At 40.9% G+C, this 26,413-nt stretch overlaps 1 protein-coding gene across 1 annotated transcript in view; it reads left to right on the top strand.

Moving 5' to 3' along the window:
• Positions 1-26,413, top strand: part of myo15b (myosin XVB) — a 67,815-nt gene that overhangs the window by 10,315 nt on the left and 31,087 nt on the right. Inside the window, exons 7-34 of the mRNA XM_038736135.1 lie at positions 230-323; positions 467-570; positions 702-765; positions 4,283-4,396; positions 4,500-4,661; positions 4,896-5,009; positions 5,097-5,155; positions 6,221-6,344; positions 6,440-6,535; positions 7,620-7,751; positions 8,069-8,194; positions 8,290-8,367; positions 9,267-9,415; positions 9,783-9,828; positions 9,924-10,048; positions 10,724-10,838; positions 10,920-11,095; positions 13,810-13,903; positions 19,312-19,374; positions 19,533-19,590; positions 19,692-19,816; positions 20,719-20,814; positions 20,907-21,139; positions 21,948-22,117; positions 22,236-22,308; positions 24,692-24,874; positions 24,978-25,087; positions 26,298-26,365. Coding sequence (XP_038592063.1) covers positions 230-323; positions 467-570; positions 702-765; positions 4,283-4,396; positions 4,500-4,661; positions 4,896-5,009; positions 5,097-5,155; positions 6,221-6,344; positions 6,440-6,535; positions 7,620-7,751; positions 8,069-8,194; positions 8,290-8,367; positions 9,267-9,415; positions 9,783-9,828; positions 9,924-10,048; positions 10,724-10,838; positions 10,920-11,095; positions 13,810-13,903; positions 19,312-19,374; positions 19,533-19,590; positions 19,692-19,816; positions 20,719-20,814; positions 20,907-21,139; positions 21,948-22,117; positions 22,236-22,308; positions 24,692-24,874; positions 24,978-25,087; positions 26,298-26,365 — 3,151 coding nt within the window. The remainder of the gene's footprint in view (positions 1-229; positions 324-466; positions 571-701; positions 766-4,282; positions 4,397-4,499; positions 4,662-4,895; positions 5,010-5,096; positions 5,156-6,220; positions 6,345-6,439; positions 6,536-7,619; positions 7,752-8,068; positions 8,195-8,289; positions 8,368-9,266; positions 9,416-9,782; positions 9,829-9,923; positions 10,049-10,723; positions 10,839-10,919; positions 11,096-13,809; positions 13,904-19,311; positions 19,375-19,532; positions 19,591-19,691; positions 19,817-20,718; positions 20,815-20,906; positions 21,140-21,947; positions 22,118-22,235; positions 22,309-24,691; positions 24,875-24,977; positions 25,088-26,297; positions 26,366-26,413) is intronic.

A 26,413-nucleotide genomic window follows, 5' to 3' on the forward strand; every position in this document is an offset into this window, starting at 1 on the left:
AGCTTCATACATTTGTATAGGCTATTTCTATGACAAAAGACCTGCACTTTTCTGTTACAGATTTTACAGATACACTTTATGCGCTAGGCTGCTGATGGATCATATTTTTCTTATGGCCAGCAAATCCAGTGATTTATCCTGACAAGCAAACCATTGGTTTTGGTGCACCTCTCCACTTCCTTTAAAAAAAGCTGTGTCTTATTTCATTTAATCTTTATTTATTGTGTAGTGGCCAGAGTGGTTCAGGGAAGACTGAAGCTACCAAGCTGATAGTCCACTACCTCAGCACCATGTATCAGGGCAGAAACGCCAAACTGCAACAGGTATTTCACGGTGGAAAACACAAAGGAACCTTAATGTACAAGTAATGATTTATCACTTAGCAATACTGCACAGCATTGGTTGGTGTACCTTTCAGTCCTCCCCCCATTTTTGTCTCTAGCATCTTTTTTTCTTCCTTGACCAGCCCATGGATGTCTTTCCCATCCTAGAGAGTTTTGGGAATGCCAAGACCATCCTCAACAACAATTCCAGCCGCTTTGGCAAATACCTCCACATCCACATTCGCCAGTAAGTCCACCTTATATTACCCTCTTTAGAAACATCTTATGCTGTTTCACCATATGTTCCTTTCTTGCTCCCCCTGACCAGATTGGTTTCAGTTGTTTAATTGGTCAACTGTCTCTCGTCTTGGTTGACAGTGGGGTTGTTGTAGGGACCTCGTTGTCCAAATATCTCCTTGAGAAGTCCAGGGTTGTCTTTCAGGTGAGAACACTGAGTGAGGTGAACTGTTTGCTCAAAACAGACATCATGGACTCCTCCATGATGTTACATTTGCTGGAGAAAATGCTGGACAATTTATCACTGTGTAAATTATCACACGACTGCTTGTGTTGGCTTGTAGGAAAATATCTCAAGTTACTTTTCTGGTTGAATGCTTTTGCTTCTTGGAAAATGAGCGGTTTGGAGGCTCAGCTTTCCCAGCTTGATAGAGGACACTTCTACCTATAAAACTGATCAAATAGCTTTTTAATCCTCAGTTTTTAGCCATGTGACATGATTCTAGGGATGAAAATTTTGGTAGGTTGATCTTTCCACAAGTGAAATATCTTGGCAAAGGTTTAAATGGATTGCCATGAAATATTTTATAGACATTCATGATCCCTAGAGGTGGAATTACAATGATATTGGTGATCCTTTGACTCTAGCTCCACCAGCAGGTCAAACTTTTCAGTTGAGAGAAGAAAAAAAAAAGAAAAATAGAGAGAAATATCTCTACACAATAAGGTTGACATTTTTGTTTTGAATGAAGTAACTCAACAACTGTTAAAGGGATTGCCATGAAATTTGCTACACATATTCAAGATCCCCAGAGAATCCCAAATGAACATGGTGATCCTCTGAACTTTCACCTAGCACCTCCAACAAGTATTCAATTATTGAGTGAAGTATCTCAATGACTACTAAATACACTGCTCAAAAAAATTAAGGAACACTTAAATCACACATCAGATCTCTACAAACGAAATAGTTCAAAGTTCAAAATCTTTACAATGTACAATGTAAAAGTCATTTTGAACCAAATGACGTAACAACGGTCACTGGAAACCAAAATCATCAACTGACTGAAGGCTGGATTCAAATCGCACTGAAAAGTATCTGATCTGACCTGAGTTGTCTTGAGTCACATCAAGACAGTAGAGTGTAAGGCCCCTACCTGCCTGTATGCACTCCTGACAACATCTGGGCATGTTCCAGATGATACAGCGGATAGTGTGCAGGGGGATCTCTGGATCAGGGCATCAGTGAGCTCCTGGACAGTCTGTAGGGCTACTTGGTGGCGTTGGATTCATCAATACATAACGTCCTAGAAGTTCTCAATTGGATTAAGGTCTGGGGAACATGTGAGCCAGTCGATGCATTCGTCTTCCAGGGACTGCCTACACACTCTGGCCACATGAGGCTGGGTATTTTCCTGCACCAGGAGGAACCCAGGGCCTACTGTACGTGGCTAGCACGTGGAGGTCTGTGCGACACTCCAAGGATATGCCGCCCCAGACCATCACTGACCCACCGCCAAACCTGTCATGATGGATGATCGGTGATCGCCCACAGAGGAAAGAGAGCAAGAGATCAAGCTCTTGCTGGTGGACTGTGTTCTGAGCTGACAGAGCAAGACTCCAGCAAAATGAGAGGAGGCAGACTCTGTATTTTACTCTGATGATCCTTGGTGCTCAAACACAGTCAAAATGGACACTATTTCCCAAATGTGACTTTTTTATGTGAAGATGAAAACTATATTATCAACTTGTGGCTGCAGTTCACATTCACCCAGATGCAGATTTAAAAAAATGCACGGCAGAATGTTCTAGGTGAATACTGTTAAGCATATACAGGTGCATCTGAGAAAATGTGAATATTGTGGAAAAGTTCATTTTTTCCCCTAATTTAAATCAGAAGGTGAAACTTCAATATATTCTACATTTATTACACATAAAATGAAATATTTCAGGCCTTTTTTTGTTTTAATCTTAATGATTACGGCTTAAAGCAAAAATCCATGGCTGTGTTCGAAACGGGCAAAACTGCTGTCTCAGAAGGTGTCCAACAGGACAGCGAGGCAGCGAGTACTGTTCGAAACAGCTCGAACGATCTCTTCCTGTCGCGTAAGATGCCTTCGAACTGCCCCAGTAATGGCCAGTTTTGAAGGCAGCATGCTGCCTATTACCCATAACCAGTGCGGCTGCGGCCGCCGTAGCTTTCAAAAACTGGTCAAGATGGCGGACAAACAAGCTGAATTCGTACACAAATAGACCTTTTTAAACCTTTGTAATAGTTTTCTCATATGATTTCTGAGGCGTCTGTTAGCCATTTGGCTTTTCAGTAGCTAGTTAGCTGATGCTATGGCTAGCATCTCTTCTGATAGCCAGAAGACACACAAGACAGCGTGCTGACGTCACGGGTTGCCGTAAGTGCTGCCCTAGATGGCTGTTCGAAACCAATGTAAACAGAGATGCCTTCACTTGAAAGTGATGCCTTCTGAGGCAGCTGTCTATAACGGTAGCGAGGCAGCGAGGCAGCGAGGCAACTGTCTTTCATTTCGAACACAGCCCATATCTCAAAATATTAGAACATTAGAATGTAGAATGTCTTGGGTCTGCTGTCTCTCACTTTCCTCTTAACAATACCCCATAGATTCTCTTTGGGGTTCAGGTCAGGCCAGTTGGCGGGCCAATCAAGCAGAGTAATACCATGATCAGCAAACCAGTTACCAGTCGTTTTGGCACTGTGGGCAGGTGTCAAGTCTTGTTGGAAAAGGAAATCCCATTTTGTCTAGACCAGACCTTTTGGAGCAGCCTTAAGTCCAAGCTGGACCAACATGACTCCAATCCTAGTTCTCTATCCCTTCCTCTGGGCAATCATCAGCAATGATGCCTGGTCCGGTTGATTGGGTTGGGTGGATCATCTGAGGTCCAGCGCTCCTTAATCAAAAACCCTGGCTTCCTTTTCCAAAGACTGTATTTCTGTCATAAGTAACACACGTTGCAGCAATAAAGCTGGAAAAAACTGATGAAAAACAAAAGTGTAGCAAAGTTTGAAGGAGCTACCGCTGCATCTACATGCACTGCCATTACCATATGCTTCCTAACTGGACAGATTGATATCCCTGAAGTTTAACTAACTTCATGTTATACTTTGATGATCAAGTGTTCTCATATGTTTTTTTGAGCAGTGTAGATAAGATAGTGTAGACACACAAGTTGGTACAGTCATTCATGGTTTCCAGAGGACCAATCTCAATTACATTGATGATATTCTGACTTATCCTCTAGAACCATCATAAGGTCAATATGTCAGTATAATAGTAAACCTGGAAAGCTAAAGACATTCCTATCCGTCTCACCTGTACTTTGTGTTTAGAGCTAATTAGCAAATGTTAGCATAATAATACACTAAACTAAGACAACATTGTCATTGTGCGCCTGTTAGCATGTTGTTGTTTGCATTTAGCTCAAAGCAACACTGTTTCTAATTGAAGTCTCACAGAGCCTGTCTGTAGAGTCCTAATCTTATCTCCAGTTACCTTTAATGTTAATTTCTCCATTATTTTCTACTGTAATGGAAAGTAAATGTACAACGCAGCAACAAATGTGGATGTGGTTGTGTGTTTCGTGTTTTTTGTTTCTGGCAAGGTTGTATATATACTGTAAGTTGATGGTAAATCATCAGAACTCATGAACTTGATGTCACTGTCACAGTTATTGTCTCATTATCCCTTTAGGCCAATGAGGAGAGGAACTACCATGTGTTCTATGAGCTGCTGGCAGGTATGAATGACTGGGACAAACAGGAGCTCTACCTGCAGGGAGCCGAGACCTATTACTACCTAAATCAAGTACATCAAACATCAGTGAACACAGAGCTATTCTCCATCTCAGGTTTTTGTAATATTTTCTCTTCCTCTTCACTCATTATAGATGTTCTATGTCCTCTTCTAGGGTGGTGCCTGTGAATTGAAGGGGAAGCAGGACAAGCAGGACTTCCAGCTTTTGGTTCAGTGCTTTGAGACCATCGGTCTACATGCTGACCAGATCTCAAACGTCTGGGCCATCCTCTCCTCTATCCTGCAGCTCGGCAACATGTGCTTCAGCTCATACGAGGTGTGTGTATAGGAGAGTGGGTAAGGATTAGACAGATCATTCATTGATATGGGGGGATGACAGGACAGTGGATAAGACACATGGTTCGATTCCCCCTGCAACACATCCACCAATGGGTTCCTGAGCAAGACACTTAACACTAGTTGTTCTAGAGGTGTGTGACCTCTGGCATACAGTATATAGCAAATGTAAGTTGATTTGGATGAAATACCTCATTTGGTGTTTTTGCTTCAGAGTGAGTCGTTTGAGGTGGCTCGTATCTTCAGCGAGGCTGAGGTCAGGAGGGTTGGCTCCTTGTTGCAGATTTCGTCCGAGGCCCTTCAGACCGTCATCACTCACAAAGTCACAGTCAGTAGCCTCTCATGCACCAATCATGACTCTTGCTCCGTCCACATTTCTGCATGTGTGCACCGTGATTAGCTTTCTCATTCACAGGAGACGACCTATGACAGAATCTACTGCCCATTATCTGTGGAAAGTGCCATAGAATCCAGGTAAGACAATGTTGATGCATGCTGGATGTAAGCACAAATAGCAGACAAGTCTCTCAAACCTTAATAGTAATTTCTCAATTGGAGAAATGTTTTCTGCCATTTGTTCATCCATCTTTCCCATTATCTGTTGCCTGGCTGCGGTGGCAGCAGGCCAATAAACCATTTTCCCTTTTCCATCTTCCTGATTGATCTTGAGGCATTCCCAAACACTGTCAAAGGAAAAAAATAGTATTAAAAGGTTGGTATAGTGCTTCAATACAGCTGGGGGACTGATTAAAAAAGGCTGTAGCTGTGGTATTGAGGTTTTGCCCGTACAGTGGCTGTGGCTCAGGAGGTAGAGCGGGTAGTCCACTAATCAGAAGGTCAGTGCTTTGATCTCCAGCTTCTGTAGTATGCATCTCGAAGTGTCCTTGGGCAAGATACTGAACCCCAAATTGCATCCGATGGCTGTGCTGGATGTGTGTGAGTGTGTGTGAATATATACGTTTCTGTCTCTGAGCAACTGGAAGCCACTGCCATCAGTGTATGAATGTGTGTGAATGTAACTAACTCAATCATGAGGAGGGCTGAACTGTCAATCATGACGTGAAACCCTATTTTATAGCATCAAAGAACAAATTTAAGTCACTGAAATCTTTCAATGTGTTTGACATGTTTTTGGATTTGGCCCATCTGCTAACATAGAGGGGGCAGGGTTTATGACCTATACTGCAGCCAGTCACCAGGGGGCGACCAAGCTGTTTTGGCTTCACTTTTGGAGAGCTGTCATGTTGTACATCTTTATATACAGTGTATTGTCAGGCCTCAAAAACACTGGATCCTACATTTCCCATAATACAGCCTTTACCGCTCCCTGTTTGTTTTCCCCTGTCTGTTTCTATCTCTTCCTGTCCTCCACCTACATGTCAGACCCTCCCTGTCTGCTTAACTCCCACTTCTTTCAAATTCCCCAGCCCTAGTTTGGAGTGCCCTTGAAAGAACTGTGAATTACAGTTCTTTGCACTGAACAATGCAACTCCCATTCAAAGGTACACATCCCCTTCTCCTCCTTGCCCTCTGTTGCAGAGATGCTATTGCCAAAGCCTTGTATTCAGTGCTGTTTGACTGGTTGTTGGAGCAGATCAATGACTGGCTGAGTCCCACTGAGATGGACAGCACGGTGGGCATAGTCGACATCTACGGGTTTGAGGCTGGTATTCTTCCTTCCTTCTAAAATTTAAAATAACTGAGCATTTGCATCAGGTGTTGGATGTGACGTCACAGCTCCTCTGTGTTCTTCTGCAGGACCTGGGAGTGAACAGCTTTGAGCAGCTGTGTATCAACTTTGCCAACGAGCAGCTGCAACACTTTGTCAACAAGGCACTGATTTCCCAGGAGCAGGTCAGTGGGCGGTACACTAGATCCAACAGGGCACCGCTTTCTAATAAGTCACTCTTATATGGTACATAAGCTGTGACTAATAGCTTTATCAGTGTTCATTTGCTAATGCCCTATACTTTTGGAAAGAATGTGAATAAGGGGTTTTCACAACCTGGTAACTCAGAAGTTGTTCTTATTAAGGGCTTATAACTGACCATTAATAAAAAGTTTATTTACAATTACCTAGGCAGTTAGTTACGATATATAACCCCCCTCCCGTTCTGTGGATTGTATTTGCTGTCTGTACTTAGAGGTCATTACTGAGGTAAGAGAGCTTTTAGCTGCCGCGCTCCCTCCACCTGGAATACACTGCAGACTGATATGTAGCTGAGCTAGCTGTCTAATTGGTGATTTTAAATCCCGGATGAAAGACTTGAATTAAAATCTATAAGTTGTTGTCATTGTTTCTAAAATAACACATTTACTTTAAACAGTTACACAAATTGTATTATATGTGGTCTTCTTGTTGTTCTTTTTAATTTTGTATCTTAGAATCTTTGAATGTATTTTGGGTGTTTTGGGGTGTGTTTGGTGTTCATGTCTGTTACTCTACTCTGTCAACATTTCCATTCCTCTCTTGAAAAAGATGTTTTAATCTCAATGAGATCATCTGGTGAAAGAAAGGTTAAAAAAAATAACATCTGAGTATTGACTAATAATTCAGAAAGCTGAACTTAGAGTTTTATTAATGTTTGTAATGGTATGGGATGAGTTTTAGAATCATTAATTAACAAGACACATTGTGTTATTGAAATGAATCACCTGGCCCAGCCAATGCACAAACAGCAGCTTCAAACCCGGGGACCAAAGATGAAAATGTGCCTTTCTGGCCCACTAACACTGGTATATTTTCAGAAATGTTTTTAATATGGACTGTACCTGTCAAACAAGTAAAACACTAAATGAAAAAGAGAAAACCTGGATCTGTCAAACCTGCGCCTGTAGCCAAAGACATTACCAGCTGCAGCTATTTAGACCTAGCCAAGAACTTATTTTCCTTTAACTAAAGTGTGTAGTCTGCAATATTACTGTGTGTGTCCTGCAGGAGGAGTACAGTGCAGAACAGATCCAGTGGTATCCAGTGCCACTTAAGAACTTCCACTCCTGTCTGGAGCTGATCTCCTCCAGGCCACACGGCATCCTCCGCATACTGGACGATCAGACCTGCCTCCCACAGGTGCATACACATGCAAATATGTTTCCACCTCTATGCTTGTGAGGACCTTTATTGACATAATGTATGTCCTAACAATCACAAGTAAATGTCTAACCCCAACCATTACCCTAAACCTAACCTACTCCTAATTCTAACCTAAGTCTTAATGACCAAATGTCCTCACACACACATAACCAGAGCTTTCATCTAAATTCAGAGGTGTTATGATGAAATGTTTCCATGTTGTTCTATTTCTGACCTTGTGTGGTGGAGTGTAAAATATTAAAAACTAAATCTCTTTGGGTATTATGTATTGTTCCTCTGTGTTTATTCATCAGGCCACGGACCACACCTTCCTCCAGAAGTGCCACTACCACCACGGGAACAGCCCCTACTATGCCAAGCCCAAGAACCCAATGCCAGTCTTCACTGTCTATCACTATGCTGGACCTGTCACTTATCAGGTGTCGGGCATAGCACGCTACTTTATACAGCACACCCATCAAACAGCAGCCGGTGCAGCAAAACATTTGTATTAAAAATAATTCTCTTTTTCCAGGTTCACAATTTCCTGAATAAGAACCACGACCAGTTCAGGACAGAAGTGGTGGAGCTATTTGCCAGGAGTCGGTTAAAGGTGAATCAACTGGCATTAGAGCCGTACAGATATGCCTTTTTGCATTGCATAGAATAGCATACCAAAATGTGTATAGCAGCCACAGAGGAAGCCCTTTGCCTGAATTGGTTCCATTAAGAGATTTACATTAGAGAGTATATTAGATTACATTATGTAATCAGATTACACAGGTTTGTGTATCCATATATCACGTTTGAAGTTAGTGCAGTTTAAAGTGCTTAACATGCAACTAACAAGCTAATAAGCCTATTAAGACAGTAGAAAGATAAACAGTTGAACAATGGAAGACTGATCCACACTAAAACTAAAAATATAGAGACAGATAGGAATAAAAGTAAAATAAAATAATTAAAACCAACAAATTTTTAATAAACTTAACTTTTTTAACGTAGTAACCTAGACATTACGAGATCAAAAAAGTCAAAATTATGAGAAAATGTTTCTCCTGCTTCCATATTCTTTTCTATACAATAAAAACAAGTAACAAGCACATGAACTTTTGAGGGGAAAAAAACAGTCTGACGATATTGTACATCAACATGAAATATACAGGTGCATCTCAGAAAAAGTGTATATCTGTACATTAAGTGTACATTTCCCTCCATAATTTAATTTAAGAAGTGAAACTTTCATATGTTCTAGATTCATTACACATCAAGTTAGATGTGTAATGAAGAGCTCCAATCAAAACACCTGCCAAGGTTTCCCTAGCCTTTAGTCTCTCAATCTGGTTCAGTTAAGTTCAAATGACGATATTCAAATTTTTAGAGATGCACCTTTGTTGGTTGCTCCAAAAGCATAAATGTAGACTTTCAAAAACACACTTAGAAAACTTGAATAAGAACTTTTTTTGACAGTCTACCTGTGAATTTGCGTGTTTTCTTGATCCTGTTTGTCAGATGGTGTCGGAGTTGTTCCGTAAGGTTCAGGATGGTTACATTCAGCAGCGAGAGCTTGGCTGGAGAGGGAAGGGCCTCCGTCAGCAGCCCTCTACTGCTGCCTCACACTTCCTTCAGTCCTTGACTGAACTCATCACCCGCCTGGAGAGGTACCAACACACTGACCAGACTGACCGACACTGACACTGGGCTTGTTATTACCAAAGCTGTGGATCAGTGTGAAAGCAAACCGTTTCACTGCATGTGCAAAGAATGTGGGTTTGGTAAATGTCATGGAAAGAAATAAGGACATTATGAAAGTTCATAATGTTTTTGTTTGGTGTGAATCATCACTGAAAGAAATTCTGCAGGACACTGCAGGACAGAACTGAATGGGTCAAATCAGGAATATTTATATCAGTTCTACAAAACAGCTGTCTGATGCTGCTCAGCCTTTCTTTAGTTGCTTGTAGGTCTAAGGTTAAGCACTTGTCTTGATGAATAACCTGTATCAATATTTTGTCCTTCTACTCTTAGATGCAAAACCACTTTTATTCGTTGTCTGAAGCCAAACTACATCAAGGTAGCACCAGATACTTTACATTGATGCTTAACTAGTGTCTTAACATCAGCTGACAATGTATGACCATGTACTGTGCCTCCCGTATCCTCTGTCAGGTTCCCGGCATCTTTGACATAGACTATGTGTCGGACCAGCTGAGGTATGCTGGGATGATGGAGACCATTCGCATCAGGAAAGAGGGTTTCCCCGTACGGATACAGTACTCCTACTTTATTGAGAGGTGCTGCAAACATACATAGCATCCCCTATTTTTTTATTGGTCATATTTTACTGTGGATTTAGGTAAAACCACATAAACGTGAGGTTAAAATAAAAAGGGAAAAAACTTTTCACCCGGCTTGTCAGTATGGGCTGCGTGGAACTCCTTAACCATGTCCAAAATGGCCATGGCCATGACAATTGCTGGACCAGAAGAAAGTGTAACCAAATTTTAATAAGTTTATTTATAACAATCACAACATACGTTTAAATTAATTTTAACACAACCCAAATAGCATAACACTCCCCTCCCACTCATCCATCAAGGGTCAGAGCGAGTGTGTTTTACCTTTCAGTATAGTCTTTATTTTCCTGTGTGGTGTCAATACTTTACCACATGTCTGGAGTTTGTGGTGCAACTTGGAATTATTGTATTATTATTAAATATTGTGGCTCCAATTAATTATCATATAAATCTTTTTTAAGCAAATTCAATGCAACCCTGCACGTGTTACATTGCAGCATACACACAGATTTGGCATTGCGGCTGGTGTGATCCCATCCCAAGATGGTCTCTGGTTGTTGATTAGCCTGGTTTACTGATAGGTCAGGGCATGCAATAGGTCGAGCTGAGCACCCTCTGCTCTAAGGGACCTCCTAAGAGAGCTTGAAGGCAGCGTGTGTTCTTGTTTTACAGATATGGAGTGCTCCTGACCCAGCGGTTGGGTGAGGTGTCAGACAGAGAGCAGACGATGGCTCTACTGGACATGTTTTGTGCACAGGAGGGACAGTACCAGCTGGGACTCACCAAGGTGCCTAACTGCCCATTCATGACACTGATGATTTTACTCTACACATCAACATGTTTGGATATTTGTGTGTGTCTGTGTCAGGTGTTCCTCAAGGAGCTTCTGTATCAGCAGCTGGAGGAGAAGTGGATCAGCACCCAGACCTGGGCTGCCATCACCATCCAGAGGAACATCAGAGGCTTCCTCTGCAGGAAGAACTTCAAGTTCTTCAAACAGAAAGCCATTGTGATCCAGAGCCACATCCGAGGACACCAGGCCAGGTACCATAGTCAGATTCAGAGTCATTCTTTATTGTCCTCAGTGGAGGAAAGGGTACAAAACTTTTTCTGAAGCGTGCCTTTTTGTAGAGCAGCTGTCTGTATCTACGGCCAGAAGGGAGAAGCGTGAAGCATGAGTTGAGAGGGTGGCTGGGATTTTGTACTAGGGTAGTTGCTCTAGGAGCAGTGGCAGTATTAATGAGGGCTGGCAGGTTGGGAATGGGACGTCCTGTTATTTTGGAGGAGGTGTTAGTAATTTTAAGAAGCTTATTCTTATTGGTGAGAGAGAGCATGGTGAAGTAGCATTTAGCACAGTACAAGAGGATGGGTTCAGTGACACTACAGTACAGGAGAAGCAGTAGGTTTGGTTTGACTGACTGAGTCCTGAGTTTATGAATGACTAAAAGTCTTTGTGGACAGTGTTTGTGGATGTTTGTGATGTGGTGATCAATACTCAGTTTATTGTCCATAGGTGTCATTTACACTGGTGACATGTCCCCATCACTTTTTGAAAGTAAAATGGTTAAATGGTTCTGATAAATTGCTTGCAACAAGAACTGTTAAATGAGAATGCTTTGAGAAAGGTTTATTTGCACAATAAGAAACATGCAATGTAAATATCTAAGAAACAAATGTGCATTGTCCAAAAAAGTAACTTAAGCTAAAAAAACAAGTGGCTGATTAATATTATTTTATATAATTTTTATATTTTGTATTGTCACCTTACACCGGAATTTTGTGTTTCCTTTTATATATATATATAAAAGATATTTCAACCATAAACTGGTCTGAAGGACCCCCAGAATCAAATATCACAGTAGTGAATATTTATTCTAATATCGAGCAAGTGTATCACTGCATCCCTAATCTGAGCCTTAAATGTCCCCACCACTTTTCAGCCCAAAGAAACGCCCTTGCCAGTTACAGAAAGGAGAGAGAACAGAGAGGAGAGGAGTATCAGGTTGATAAATCTGTCCCTGCTTCTAGATTCAATACTGTTTTTCGGAAAATAGAATTTTTTAAAATAGATGGGTTTTTTTGTCATTGTTTCTTGTTCACCTCTTTAATAACAAAACTACATCATCATACAGAATTGTATTTCTCAGGGTTAATTTTATTGTTGAACAAACACAATGCCCTCAGTCAATCCAAAATATAAATGAACCTCGAACCTGAATGTTTAACTAAGGAAAAGTGATTTTCTTTCTTAATTTTTAGAGTAAGTGTGACAACACAAAATGACAATTATATAAAATTTAGGGCCTTTCAAAAATATTTAGTAGGGCCACCCTTCTTTTCAATAACTGCTATGGGCCATCCATCCATGGAGTCAGTTTTTTGATCTGTTCTTGATCAACTTTCACTGACGCAGCATCTACAGTCTCCCAAATACTGTTCAAAAAGGTGTCTTGTCTTTCCGACTGTAAATCTGACATTTGAGACAGGCCCACAAGTTCTCAATAGGATCCAAGTCAGGTGAGGATGGAGGCCAGGTCATTATTTGGGCATCTTTAGGGCCCTTGCTGGCTAGCTAAGCAGTGGAGTAATTTGATGCATGTGATGGATCATTGTCCTGCATAAAGATCATGGCCTTCTTGAATGCTGATGACTTCTTCCTGTACTACTGCTTGAGGAAAGTATCTTTCAGAAAGTGGCAGTAGGTTTTCAGTTTTTAGTGTCAGTTAAATCTCTTTTTTAACCCATTTTACCTAAAGTAACGAAGCTGCCTAATAATCTTGCACAGCTTGATATAAGGTGTGATTCACTTTCACCATACCCTCCCTCATGACACAAATACATATCACCTGTAAATGATTAACTCCAGTGAGCATTCAAGTTCATATGGTTTGGAGATGGAAAATGTGCATAAGAAATAAGTATTCATAATACTTACTTGCCTAATAATAGCGTTAAAAAGTCATCAGAACAAAGGACCTGTGGTAGCACTCCTTCTTACACTGTGGGTGTAGCAGTCTGTTGCAGGAGTAGCTGCTTATAGCTATCTCATGACGGGGGTGAGGTGTTGTCCATGATTGACTTCAGTTTGGCAAACCTCCTCCTCTCACCCACCACCTCTATGGAATGTAGAGGGCAGTCCAGGACAGAGCTAGCCCCACTAACCAGTTTGTTAAGTCTTTTTCTGTCCCTCTCCGTGCCTCTACCTAAATTGTTCGGTCGCAATTTATTTTATAGTATGCCTGTAAGATGTAAAAAGCTGTACTTTGGATCAAATGAGACCAGACCTATATGTAAAAATGTTCTTTTTGAGGCAGTAAACAAACCTTTATTTAGACACCATACTTCTACATTTGACTATAATTGGACAACACATGTAATAACTATTAGACCCAAAATATACTTTACTTAGACACTATTCTATCAAATTATACTCCAATTAGAAATCAAATAGAAGAACCTAATATTTTACCATTTTATAAGATCATAGTCTGATTAGAAATATAATAATAATAGAAATACAATGCAATGTTAGATCCAAAATATGCAACAGTTTGACATTATTCTACACTTCCTACTAAATTATTCCAACATTGCATCTTTATTCCCAATCGTTAGACCCTTATTAGACTTAAAGGATGCAGAAAGCTGAGCTGAGAGGAAGTTTAGGTTTCAACTGAGGGCTGAAATGAGGTCAGGGAGTGGTATACTAAGGTGGAGCACTGTGTGATTGTGTGTTGCTACCCCCTGTCTTCTTCTAGGAGGTACTATAAGCGTCTGAAGCAGTCCTTCACCCAGTTCTGGGCGGTGATGATGATAACCAGGAACACCATCAAGAGACGCCATTGGAGGAAGGTAGATATGACAGAGAGAGAGAGAGAGAGATATCCCCACCACAGAGTCCTCGGCTGCGTTTCCTGACAACCTTATCTTTGTTGACTTTATTGTTCTATAAATCTTTGCTCCGAATGTCTCTTGTGCAATACTAGCAGCTTAACGCAACACCATATGAGTTGTAATAGGAAAAATATGTCCGTGCCCTCTGGGCGATAAGGCCCTGATATCCATGTTTTGGGTCAAAGTTTAGTTTGCTGTACGCCATTCTTTTTTATTTCCTCTCAAATGACTTCACCAACTGTGCTGCCTGTATTGTTTGTCCATGTGTGTTTGCAGAATTTCCAACTAAAGGCAATTCTTACCTTATCATACAGAACAACATTAGTTTCTTCAACCAAACTAAAATCTCCCTTACCCTTGTGTCTCTGTGTCTGTTGTATGTGGAAACATGAAACTGTTAAACGCATTGGCCATAATACATGTATAAAGTGACCTTACATAAATGTTGTGTTGCTGCTCCACACATACACTAATCAATATAAAATCAAATGTGTAGGTGTTGCTCATAGTGACAAACCCAAAGAGAATTATGTAAATAAAATTAAATCATTCATACAGACTCCCGATGGGGCGGCCTTCAGTATCTTGCCAAAGAACTCTTTGACATGGAGGCTGGGGGGAGCCGGGGGATCGAACCTGTAAACCACAGCAATTATCATCAATTCGGCAGTTCTCTCCTAAGCTCAGAGCCTTATAAGTTCTTTTTGTTCTCTGCTTTGGTTTTATAGACTGCAAATTCATTAACCTTTGAAGAGCTCTGACAGACCCACCGTACACTACCTGCTCAGCACCAAACAGCACAGACACAGTTAGAGACTAGCTGGTGAACACAGCGGAGTAGTGAGCTGAAAGTAGAGCTGAAAGGAGAGAGGAGAATGTTGAACTCAAACATGCTAATATACCTCTGTGTCTGCTGGATGTGTAGTGTACTGGCAACCTTTTACAATTTTGCTAACCTGTTATGACTTTATAAGAGGATCATTTGTCAGTGTTGTTCTGCTGCCTCCAAGTGGTCAAAACAGAATTATACATATGTACATTATACACGATTTAGCTAAGATTTAATAACAATGTGTCTTTAAAGAAACATGTCTCTGTTACTCTGGTTAATCCACAAACCTTGCATTGAACAGTTTTTAGTGGAACTTCTTTCTACTGATGAAACCAGTTGACAGTGTTTTCTGCATATCAAACGCCACAGGAAACTGTGCCTAGAAAGTAATGTTGCTGTTGAATCTTTTAAATGTCATCTCTTATTACTAAATTAAATTCCAGCCACCATCACTGTGTGGAGGCCGAAATCTCAGATAGGTATCTTAATTTGAGTGAACAACCCCATGGTGTCTTTGCTTTTTCCCGTTATGCCATGCAGAGTCAGGACTTTGTTGATTTAATAGTTGCAGTATTTATAGCAATATGTATTTATTTATTGCAGATGTTTGTGGTCACTTTCTTGTAAGCTATGAGAACATAGTCTATATTTAATATTTTTCTTTTTCTTTCTTGTAAATTAGTTGAAATGTGGAGTGTCTTTGATTGAATAAGAGATTTAAGGGAGATTTCCAGGACATGTTCCCAGGGAAATCATATAATCAAGATCATGACTTTAGCAAAGGATTTTCTTCTGAAGGCATTGAACTGTGTGCTTTGACAGACAAAAAGTTATAGAGTTAAATGCATGACTGACGACTGCTGTGCCCTAAACAGTGCATTGGGTGTGTTCATTCTTGTACACATTTCAGCACTGGCAACATCTTCCTTGACAATAATACAGCCACTTAATAAAATGTCATCGCTGTCCTTTAACTAGCTTTCTTATCTTGCATTAATCATGTAACTTGGACACATACACACACACCCTGCTTAAACCTCAGCCACACTCCGGTCTTGGACTTCAACCTCTCTCAGTGAAATTTGAAGCAGTACTGCATCACTCCTTCCGCCTTCTGAAACCTGTCTGGCTTCCAGCTCACCAGCTCTGACAGGTAGGCTGCTTCTCTTTCTTTTTACCCTCTGCATCACATCACGTGCAAAAATGTCTTTATTTCACTTGAGAAATAGCTCGCACCATGAATGTAATGAAAAATAGGCACTGGAATAGCCTGTATCAAGTTTCAAAACAGTCTGGAAAAAACGTCTTTCATGTTGTGCTTCCTGTGTTTAATCTGCTTTTTCTTTCTTGTCTTGGCTGCGAACTAAACTGACAATTTTGATATGTTTTTATCCTTTTGCTTCAGTTGTATTACTGTCAGTATTTGGCGTTAGTGTTTTATGAGGCTTGGACTATGAACAGTGACTTTGCCAGGCTCCAGCTCACAGGCTGCCTATGTCAGCTTTTAAAGCCTAGGTGGACTCATCATGAGCTATACCTTAGAAAAGAAGTGTAAGGAACTCAAAAACAAGATTTGGCGAGAGTTTGACTCATAGATTTGGGGGACAGTGTTGGATTATGATAGGATCATTTTGTGAAAATGATTGGAAAATGGAGACAGTGTTCATAGTTTCCACCTGAACTGCAGCTACCTCTGGTTTCGTTTACGGTTTATTGATACCAATAATGCACAGTGTTACCCAGAGAGTCTTACATAGGGTCAGTTTTTCTACGTGGTTGCAGCACACTTTTAAAATATAATGAAACAGCTGAGGCTCAGGAGGTAGAGCAGTTCACCCACTAATCGGAAGATCTGCAGTTTGATCCCCGGCTCCTCCAGTCTGCATGTCGAAGTGTCCGTGAACAAGATACTGATCCCCAAATTGGTTCCAAAGGCTGTGCCATCGGTGTGTGTGAGTGTATGTGAATTATTCGTTTCTGTTTCTGATGAGCAGTTGGCACCTCGCACGGCAGCCTCTTATTACTTTAGCTGTTTACTTGGTTGGATTTAAGTTGAAACCACTTTAGTGGTAGTTTAATATATAACAAAGTAACATATTTTATCCTTAAATACATAAGAATGTCGATAATACACAATAATACAAAGTAAATAGTAACTGTGAAAGAGCTGTGAAATATGTAGTAGAGTAAAAAGTAGTATGTGTATAGTGGTATAATTGTAATACTCAAAGTACAAGTACCTTAAAAGTATACATTCCACCACTGCCACTGTGGACCAGATCTTTTAATCTTTGATGCTGCTGGTAGTCAGGAGTACCTTAATGTCATTAGGATTCATCCTCTAGGGACCATGAACATCTCTGGAAAATGTCTTAACAGCCTATTCAGTGATTTTTGCGACATTTCAGTTTGGACAGAAGTAGCAGACTGACTGATGTTAGTCCAATCCAATCTTACCTTCAAGCTAACCTTAGACAGACAAGTCGCCATCAATCAGGAATCCAGAAGACCTTTACCGATGCTCATCACTCCTGTTTCATCCTATGCTGGCTCCCAGTATGCTTCAGAATAGAAAAGGTTTACTGGTTACTTTTAAGGCTCTTCATGGCCTCTCTCCCTGCTATATGTTGACCATTTATTACCATACACACCGGCATGTACTTTAAGATTCTTGGGCAGAGGTCTGTTGTCTGCTCTAGAAGCCCGGCTGAAAACTAAAGGGGACAGAGCGTTTGCTGTCAGGGCCCTGAGGCTCTGGAACAGCCTGCACAAGGAAATCAGATCGGTTGAGTCAGAGAACTCCTTTAAATCTTTTCTTTAAACACACTTTCAGGAAATTGCCTTTCCTGATTTTACTAGACTTTTAATTTTCTTTTAAATACATTTTAATTCCTAAAAAAAGTTGTTTTTCTTCAAAACCTGATGGTTTTATGACTTCTGTGTTTTATTGTTCTGCCTCTGTGAAGCACTTTGTCCCATGGTTTTAAAAAAGTGATCTATAAACAAAACAAGTGGGGTTAAGGTAATGCTAGACAAGTGAAACTAATCAGGGTGTGGCGAACGATCAACAGAAGGGCAGGAAGTGAAGTGATCAGCAGTGAGAGGAGAGTTAAGAAACATAATCAACTACAGTATTGTATTAGTATCTGTTTCTGATGAGCAGTTGGATCCTTGCATGGCAGCCTCTGCCATCAGTATATGAATGTGTGTGAATGGGTTAATGTGACGTGTAGTGTAAAGTGCTTTGAGTGGTTGGAAGACTAGGAAGGCTCTATACAAGTCCATTTACCATTTAAATATTGGCATTTCTAGATGGACAAACCCATTTTTGAGTTTTTGGTTATTGGTCCGTGATCCCAGGTGGTGACCATATTTATTAAGCTTTATTTATAATCGTAATAATATTAATACATTTATTAATTATCTTTTGATATTAGCCAAATCTATCTCTCTAACAGTGCAATTTCCAGAGCAGTGGTTGGGACAAATTCAGTCCTCCAACAAAAATACTGAAAACATTTTCCCTTTCATAGTTGACATTAAAACTTTTACTTCCCCCAATAAATATGACTTTATAACTTTGTGAAACACTGCGATTTGGTTAGGTTTAGGCACCAAAACTACTTGGTAAAGTTTAGGAAAAGATCATGGTTTGGGTTAAAATAAGGATGGTGCTTATGTAAGTTAAGTTACGTTACTCACGTTGCATAACTAAAAAGTCAAATCAAAATCATAATAAATCAATGTTGACTATTTGTTTCTCATGGGAAACAAACAGCTGACGCCTGGGTTAAAGTCTGGTTCCTAAAATGATAAAATAAAGTGTCGATGGGTGTGTGTTGATCTGCTATGATTTGTGACACACTTGTTTGGTTTGGGTAGGGCAGTCATGTAAATCCTCTCGTGTTAACATAGTGCAGGGTTGGGCTGCCTGTGTGTTGCAGAGACCATTTCTCTTGAGTTATTGGATAACTGTGATTATTGAAGGGATGCCATAATAAAACATATGCCCACCCATGTTTAATCTGTCCTGCAAACTTTGTCCGATACCTACAGTATATTCAGGAAGATCAAGAGCAGATTAAACTACTGACCATGAAAAACAAATGCTCAAATACTTTACACAATGGTAATGACAGAGATACATTGGATGGATTTGGTCATCGCCATCTGTAGACATCAGCTGTAAACTTCCTGAAAAAAAAAACCTTTCTGGACTTTGTATGAGGTGGGGCATCAGGACTGTGGGTGTGCGCAAGTATATAATAAGACGTGTATCTAAGAATAGGACTGACCACACTTCTCAGGCAGAGATAAGGGAGTGTTGAGTGTGCCTGAAGTACCTGGATAACAAGAGGATAACTTATATGAGGAGTTACACACTGGATCAGCAACAAGCTTCAGGTGACGGATGCTAGATCCAGGATTTATATGATTTAAAGATTATGAGATGAAATCATACTGGCTGCAGGATGACAAGCAGTATCAGTGACTTTTCATGTCAATGACTGACATGTGTGTATGTCAATTTTAGGAATTTCACGAGAAGAACCAAGTCAAAGCGGTGGCAAAGACTAAGTCTGTCTCTCCGGGAATGGTAAGGCAATTATTTAATCCTGTATCATAGAGAGCCTGTTGTAACATTCATCAGAAATACAACTTTCAACCTCAGCAAACAGACTGACGTTCTAGTTTTATCTTGTATTAACTGTACTGTAACATTTGCTTAATCCCTATTGCTTGTTTTCCTGTTAGGATGTGGGGATGTTGGAGATCCCTGCTGAGCTGTCAGCCAGACTTCACAGTGCAGCAGGTCAGCTCTATAGAATGATTTGATAATACTACAATCTGCACATGTGTCACTCTGCTGCCAGTGTTAGGCTAGTTTGTGATCGTCTTTTCTCTCTCCACCAGCGCGGCAGCATGTGTCAGGGATCACAGAGGTTGCACGTCCTCAGGTGAAGGCTGAACACAACCTCACTCTGCCTCTGGATATAGACAGATACCCATTCTCTCGCTATGCCAAGTCCATATTAAAGGTGAGCCAAGTGGGGGCACACACATGCAGACATTTATAACCCAGTCCTGGTTTATTACACTGTAAATCCTGCTCCACCTCACACTTCAGATGGGGTTATGGGATGTCTCAGGTGTGTAAGTTAAAAAACAAATAAAGTAATTACTCCATATGATGCCAGTCGAAAAATTAAATGATATATAAATAATGTGTTTTTCTTCAAATAATATATCATGTAGTTGCTCTTAAACCTGTATTAATGATATGACATATTTTCACTTTCTTTTCACCTGTATCATACAGTTATTATGGCAAACATGTTAGCAAACAATTGCCTGAGGTGTTTACACATGCATTAGACACAGAGCAACACTAGCATTCATGTGGAGTGGTGTTTGTGTCCACCTGATGAATGTAAATCCAAGGCTTTTGCAAGCCCATGAGTCTTGGCAAGCATCGCTTGCAGCTATTTCTAATAGCAGTCAGTATGGTATTGCTTAGCTGTTATGCTGACTGCCATGGTGTTGACTGGTGTGCTTTGTAGGTGTGCTAAATGCTGAAATAATTTTCTTACCATCCCGATGAAAACTCATTTGGTGTAATAAACACACACACTTAAGGATCCAAGTTTGGGAATTTGAAAATATGGTCACATTAGCTCAGGACTGCTCCTCAGTTCCAGTTTTAAAGGAAAGTCATTTTGTTTCTTGATGGACAGATGACTTTTCTTGTTAATAAAGTAACCGCTAACAGGTAGCTGCCACTAGCTGTGACCTGTGTTGTAAACATAATAAAATAGTGCCTGTTAATAAAATAAATAATAAAAATAATAAAATTATTATTTGTACTGAAAACATGGAGAATCATCTTGCACCAACATATATGGAATAAGAGGGATTGTATTTCTTTGTGCATCCTCTTCAGGATACATGGTGCCAGCCTCAGGGATACCCCCTCCAGAGACCCCTCACCTCTCTGGAGCCTGAAGATGCCAGAACTGCCCTGGAGATTTATAAATTGGTATGTAGAAGCAATTAAATGTGTTTGTGTTAAGATACATTCCATTCTTTTTACTCTCATTTATTTATTATTTTCAATCCTTTTCTTCTCAGATTTTGCGGTTTACAGGTGAGTCAGACCTCAGTGGCTGGCAGGAGCAGATGTTGGGTAACTACATAGTCGAGAAGGGTCAGAACCGGCCAGCCTTGAGAGATGAGATCCTGGCCCAGGTGGTTTACCAAATGTGGGGCCTGCAGGAGAAGGACAATCTAAGGGGCTGGCTGCTGCTGGCCTGCTGTCTCAGTGCCTTCACCCCCTCACCAACAATGGACAAACCCCTGCTCAAGTAGGTGTTAAGCTTTTTTTATCAACAGGGAATGGCGGAGAATATAAATTGTGCACTATTTGAGGCTAAACTAAATCTTAATGGTATGAAGTCATACTGTAGTACATATTGAGTATAAGGCTTATGGCAACAACATATTGGCACTATAATTTATTTTCTTCATATGCAGTGGCAGGAACTAACACAAGCAAAGACACAAAAGATCCTATATACAGTGGTAAGACACAGTAATTACCACTTTATCACACAGGAACCCGGCAGTGAACTTGAATGTGGCAGTGGTGTTACTGGATTTTGGTCAGGATAAAGCGCAGTTATTGGCTCCACACACAATGAAACGTGCTAGGCACCAAAACACACAGCAATAAACAGGATGCAGCAAAATTAAAATCACAACAATGAAGCTCAGGTCACAATAACACAGTTAAAAACATATCTCTGCCCAGTTACAAGACTTGAAATCACTATAGCTGTTATGTGGCGTATAACGATCTTATTCCGGATTCTAAATTATATGTTCAACAAACACAAAAACAGTCTGTCCTCGTCCAGCGGGGGAAATAAAAGTAAGTTGTAGTGGACTAGTGTCACACACCAGAGCAAAAGCTCTGAAAAACAAACACTGTCCACCCAGCACCAAACATGCACTGGCTTTTTGAGAAAAATGTTAAATAATAGTAGGAAAGGTGTGGACTGCCACAAGCTTATAGTGGGATTTACCATTTTGTTACTATACCCTGTCTGAAAAACACTTTCAAACCACATCATCCCTCTGTATGTGACTCATTCTACAGTATTTCCTGTGCAGGTATGTGTCTGATCATGGTCCAGGAGAGTACCGCTCATTGTGCCAACACAAACTGCTGACATCTCTGCAGCTCCCAGCTCCCACTGCCCGCATCTACCCCCCTATACAACTAGAGTGGACCACCAACCAGAAGAAGGGCTCCATGCTGCTGGAAGTACACACCTTCAATGGTGAGAACTTCTTTAGAAAAACAGTAACCAATTTACTGTGAACTGGACCAGTTTTGTTATTTACAACTCCAGTATAAAAAATATCTGCCTATAACAAGCCTATGATATGTTTTCTCAGATGAAAAACTGACAACTGAAGTAGAATCATGGACCACAGGAGAGCAGCTGGCCTCATGGCTTCTTCAATTCAGGTACTGCTCTACTTCTGAACATGCAGTGTATTTACCTCCATTAACTTGTGTTTCAACACATACAGGTGCTGGTCATATAATTAGAATATCATCAAAAAGTTGATTTATTTCAGTAATTCCATTCAAAAAGTGAAACTTGGATATTATAGTCATTCATTACACACAAACTGTTATATTTCAAATGTTTATTTCATTTAATTGTGATGATTAAAACTGACAACTAATGAAAATCCCAAATTCAGTATCTCTGAAAATTAGAATATTACTTAAGACCAATACAAAAAAAGGATTTTTAGAAATGTTGGCCAACTGAAAAGTATGAACATGAAAAGTATGAGCATGTACAGCACGCAATACTTGGTTGGGGCTCCTTTTGCCTGAATTACTGCAGCAATGCGGCGTGGCATGGAGTCGATCAGTCTGTGGCACTGCTCAGGTGTTATGAGAGCCCAGGTTGCTCTGATAGTGGCCTTCAGCTCTTCTGCATTGTTGGGTTTGGCGTATCGCATCTTTCTCTTCACAATACCCCATAGATTTTCTATAGGGTTAAGGTCAGGCGAGTTTGCTGGCCAATTAAAGTAACACTATGTAACTTTTGCTCTTGGGGTCCCCCTACAGTTGGGAAACAGTATTGTCTTCTACCACTGTTGTAAAATCTGTCATGAGGTGCGTTTGACTTCATGCGGCGCTGCGCAGCGCTGACTTAACATGATGCGTGCTGGACTTAAAATAAGGCATGCTGGTTAGAAATTGTGTGCTGCAAAACGTCACCATGTCACATGACATTGAAACCAAGCCGGAGCAAGGTGGCTGCAGGCGCCTAGTCCAGCGGCCGCAGTTGCTTTTCTCCGGCTGCACAAAGTTGGAATCACACTTTTGCTTGATTTTTCTTTGCAAATGCCGCGAGATCAGTCATTGATCTCAGCTCACAGTAAGCTCACGCTGGCAGAATGTGTCCAACTTGAAATTTGCATGTCATCAATTGCAATGCTCAAATCAGAAATGAATGCTAGCGATAGCCAGACAGACAACAAATTCAAAAAAATAGAGATAGTATGCAAGCAATATACGTTATTTACTAGTCCAACAGCATGACGGTCAGATCAGCATCGGTCGGGCACCCCTCCTCCTCCTTTAGCTCACGCCAGCGAGCAAAAGCTGGACCAATATTGATCCTCGTCCGGCCTTTTATTTAGTCACTCTCCCTTTTTCGCTTTCTAGTCTCCTCTGACAAAACTTTTGCCTTCTTCCTTTTACTTGCTGCTTCAGCCATGACAACAACATAGAGACGGGCTCTCGCGTCAGAATTTGAGGAAGTGAGGTATGCTGTAAAGCAGTCGGATTTTGTAGTTCTTTTTGTGCTCGGATTACTGCTTGAACCCTGAAGTTACGTAGTGCCAGTAAAAGCGATACAGACACCGTCTCAAGGGTCTTGGAAATATGTTATGAAGGTTGAAAAAACTACATAGTGTTGCTTTAAGGGACAGGGATACCATGGTCCTTAAACCAGGTACTGGTAGCTTTGGCACTGTGTGCAGGTGCCAAGTCCTGTTGGAAAATGAAATCTGCATCTCCATAAAGTTGGTCAGCAGCAGGAAGCATGAAGTGCTCTAAAACTTCCTGGTAGACGGCTGCGTTGACCTTGGACCTCAGAAAACACAGTGGACCAACACCAGCAGATGACATGGCACCCCAAACCATCACTGACTGTGGAAACTTCACACTGGACTTCAAGCAACGTGGATTCTGTGCCTCTCCTCTCTTCCTCCAGACTCTGGGACCTTGATTTCCAAAGGAAATGCAAAATTTACTTTCATCAGAGAACATAACTTTGGACCACTCAGCAGCAGTCCAGTCCTTTTTGTCTTTAGCCCAGGCGAGACGCTTCTGACGCTGTGTCTTGTTCAAGAGTGGCTTGACACAAGGAATGCGACAGCTGAAACCCATGTCTTGCATACGTCTGTGCGTGGTTGTTCTTGAAGCACTGACTCCAGCTGCAGTCCACTCTTTATGAATCTCCCCCACATTTTTGAATGGGTTTTGTTTCACAATCCTCTCCAGGGTGCGGTTATCCCTATTGTGTCTTCCCCATGATTGTGTAGCCTACAGAACTAGACTGAGAGACCATTTAAAGGCCTTTGCAGGTGTTTTGAGTTAATTAGCTGATTAGAGTGTGGCACCAGGTGTCTTCATTATTGAACCTTTTCACAATATTCAAATTTTCTGAGATACTGATTATGGGGTTTTCATTAGTTGTCAGTTATAATCATCAAAATTAAACACTTGAAATATATCAGTCTGTGTGGAACCTGTACATATCCCCTGGTTTATCCTGCTACACGTGGGAGTTTTCATTCCCCTCTTGTGTGTTTGTGTGTCATAGAGGTGTGTCGGAGGCAGTGCAGGGTTGGTCAGTGTCTCTTCTGACAGATGAAGGCTGGTCAGATCTGTCTGGCTCAGACTTTGTCATGGATCTTCTGGCTGGAGCTGAAGCTGAAGTGCTGCCACCACCAGGGACTCCATCCTCTTCAAACTCAGACTACCTGTTTAGCAGCCCAGTAGACAGGTAGAGCAGTGAATAAGTGATTATTTTGTGAATAAGTGATAGATTTTGTGTCCAATCCAGAATTGTTTTAGAGAATTATCTGTGTCTCTCTCTTTCTCTCCAGGATGCCAATTATAGATCAGGATTATTTCATCCCACCAGCACCTCCTATGCAAGCTCCTGCGCTGCCTCCTTTTGAGGGAAACCCCTGGGGAAGAGATTATCCACAGGAAGGTATGTGTTACATTGTGAGATGTAGGCATCAGTATGCCTCAAATGTAATGCTTATATTTGATCATCAAACAGTAGTTTGCAGTCTGCAGATGCAGTGTGCAAAGGTGTGAAAGAAGTATTGTTTGAATTTACTATTACTACTATTATACTACATCCTTCACTTTTCATGTGCACAACCAGTTGCAAAACCATAATTACAGTAGTGCTTTTGTGAACCCTTTAGAATTTTCTATATTTATGCACAAGTATGCTCAGATTTTCACACAAGTCACACAAAGTAGTGGTTCACATCCTTTTCACCATGTCTTTGAGTGTAGCCATTTTACTATATTGCCTTCAGAGGTGTTAAGGTAACACAAAATAGTTGTTTGAAGCATACTGAAGGCTTCCCCAGAAACTGCTTTACACATGGCCTACCTTCCACCTAATGTGTCTACTACCTAAGAGCCTGGCCATGCAGATTTGTCCTGCAGTCTCCTGTTTCCCTGGCTCCACCAGCTCACCTGCCAGACTCCCAGTTGTCACTGGTTTCAAGTTCTGTACTCCACCTGAGGTCTTCTGCACCACCCCTGTTCTACTGTCTCCAGGCCACGTACTCCTCCTGACTGTTGACGAACACAAATAACCCTGCGTTAATAACATTTTTTGTCCACTTGGGGGCAGTGCAACAATCTGTAAACATTGACATATTTTTAAAGTTGATAGGGCAAAAAAGGCAAATAACTCCCTATTTGCACACCCAACAGACACACAATAACAGTTAGCAATTTTTCTGGAGTGGCATTTCGGGACATCTCACAAATTAAAGCCCAAGTTTTACTCTTTCTTACCTGTTACTCCTGAGAAAAACATTTTAGCTGCAAAATGCTCCACTAAGTTCAGTGGCTAGGTGCTGTGTGCCGCTTGGTCCTGGGATAATGGACTGAAACGAATAGTAATTCATACAGATGATTATGCTACTGAATCAAAAACTGGTTTAAATACCTTTTAATATGTAAGTTTATAGTGTGTTCACACAGTGCATATCCCTAAATAACCTTAATTTGTTTAGTTAAAGGTGATAGGATACATACACAGTGCACTCAGAGGTAGTAGTGGTGGTGGAGGGGGTGTCACAGCTCAATTTAGTCCCTGGACCCACTAATGAGTAATTTTGGCCATCCTCATCTACATCATTGTGTTGTCCTAATCTCCCGTTTCTTTTTGTCAGGCCGTGGTCGACAGATGGATGCCTACGTTGATGACTTGTTTGAACCTGTACTGGACCAAGAACCTCCGGTTAGTAAATTAATTTTATTATTTAAACTTTAATTAATGTAAAGCCTA

This window comes from Micropterus salmoides, unplaced genomic scaffold (genome assembly GCF_014851395.1).
Source record: "Micropterus salmoides isolate LMB-PRFRI ecotype aquatic unplaced genomic scaffold, ASM1485139v1 Ms_hic_scaffold_21, whole genome shotgun sequence".
NCBI lineage: Eukaryota > Metazoa > Chordata > Actinopteri > Centrarchiformes > Centrarchidae > Micropterus > Micropterus salmoides.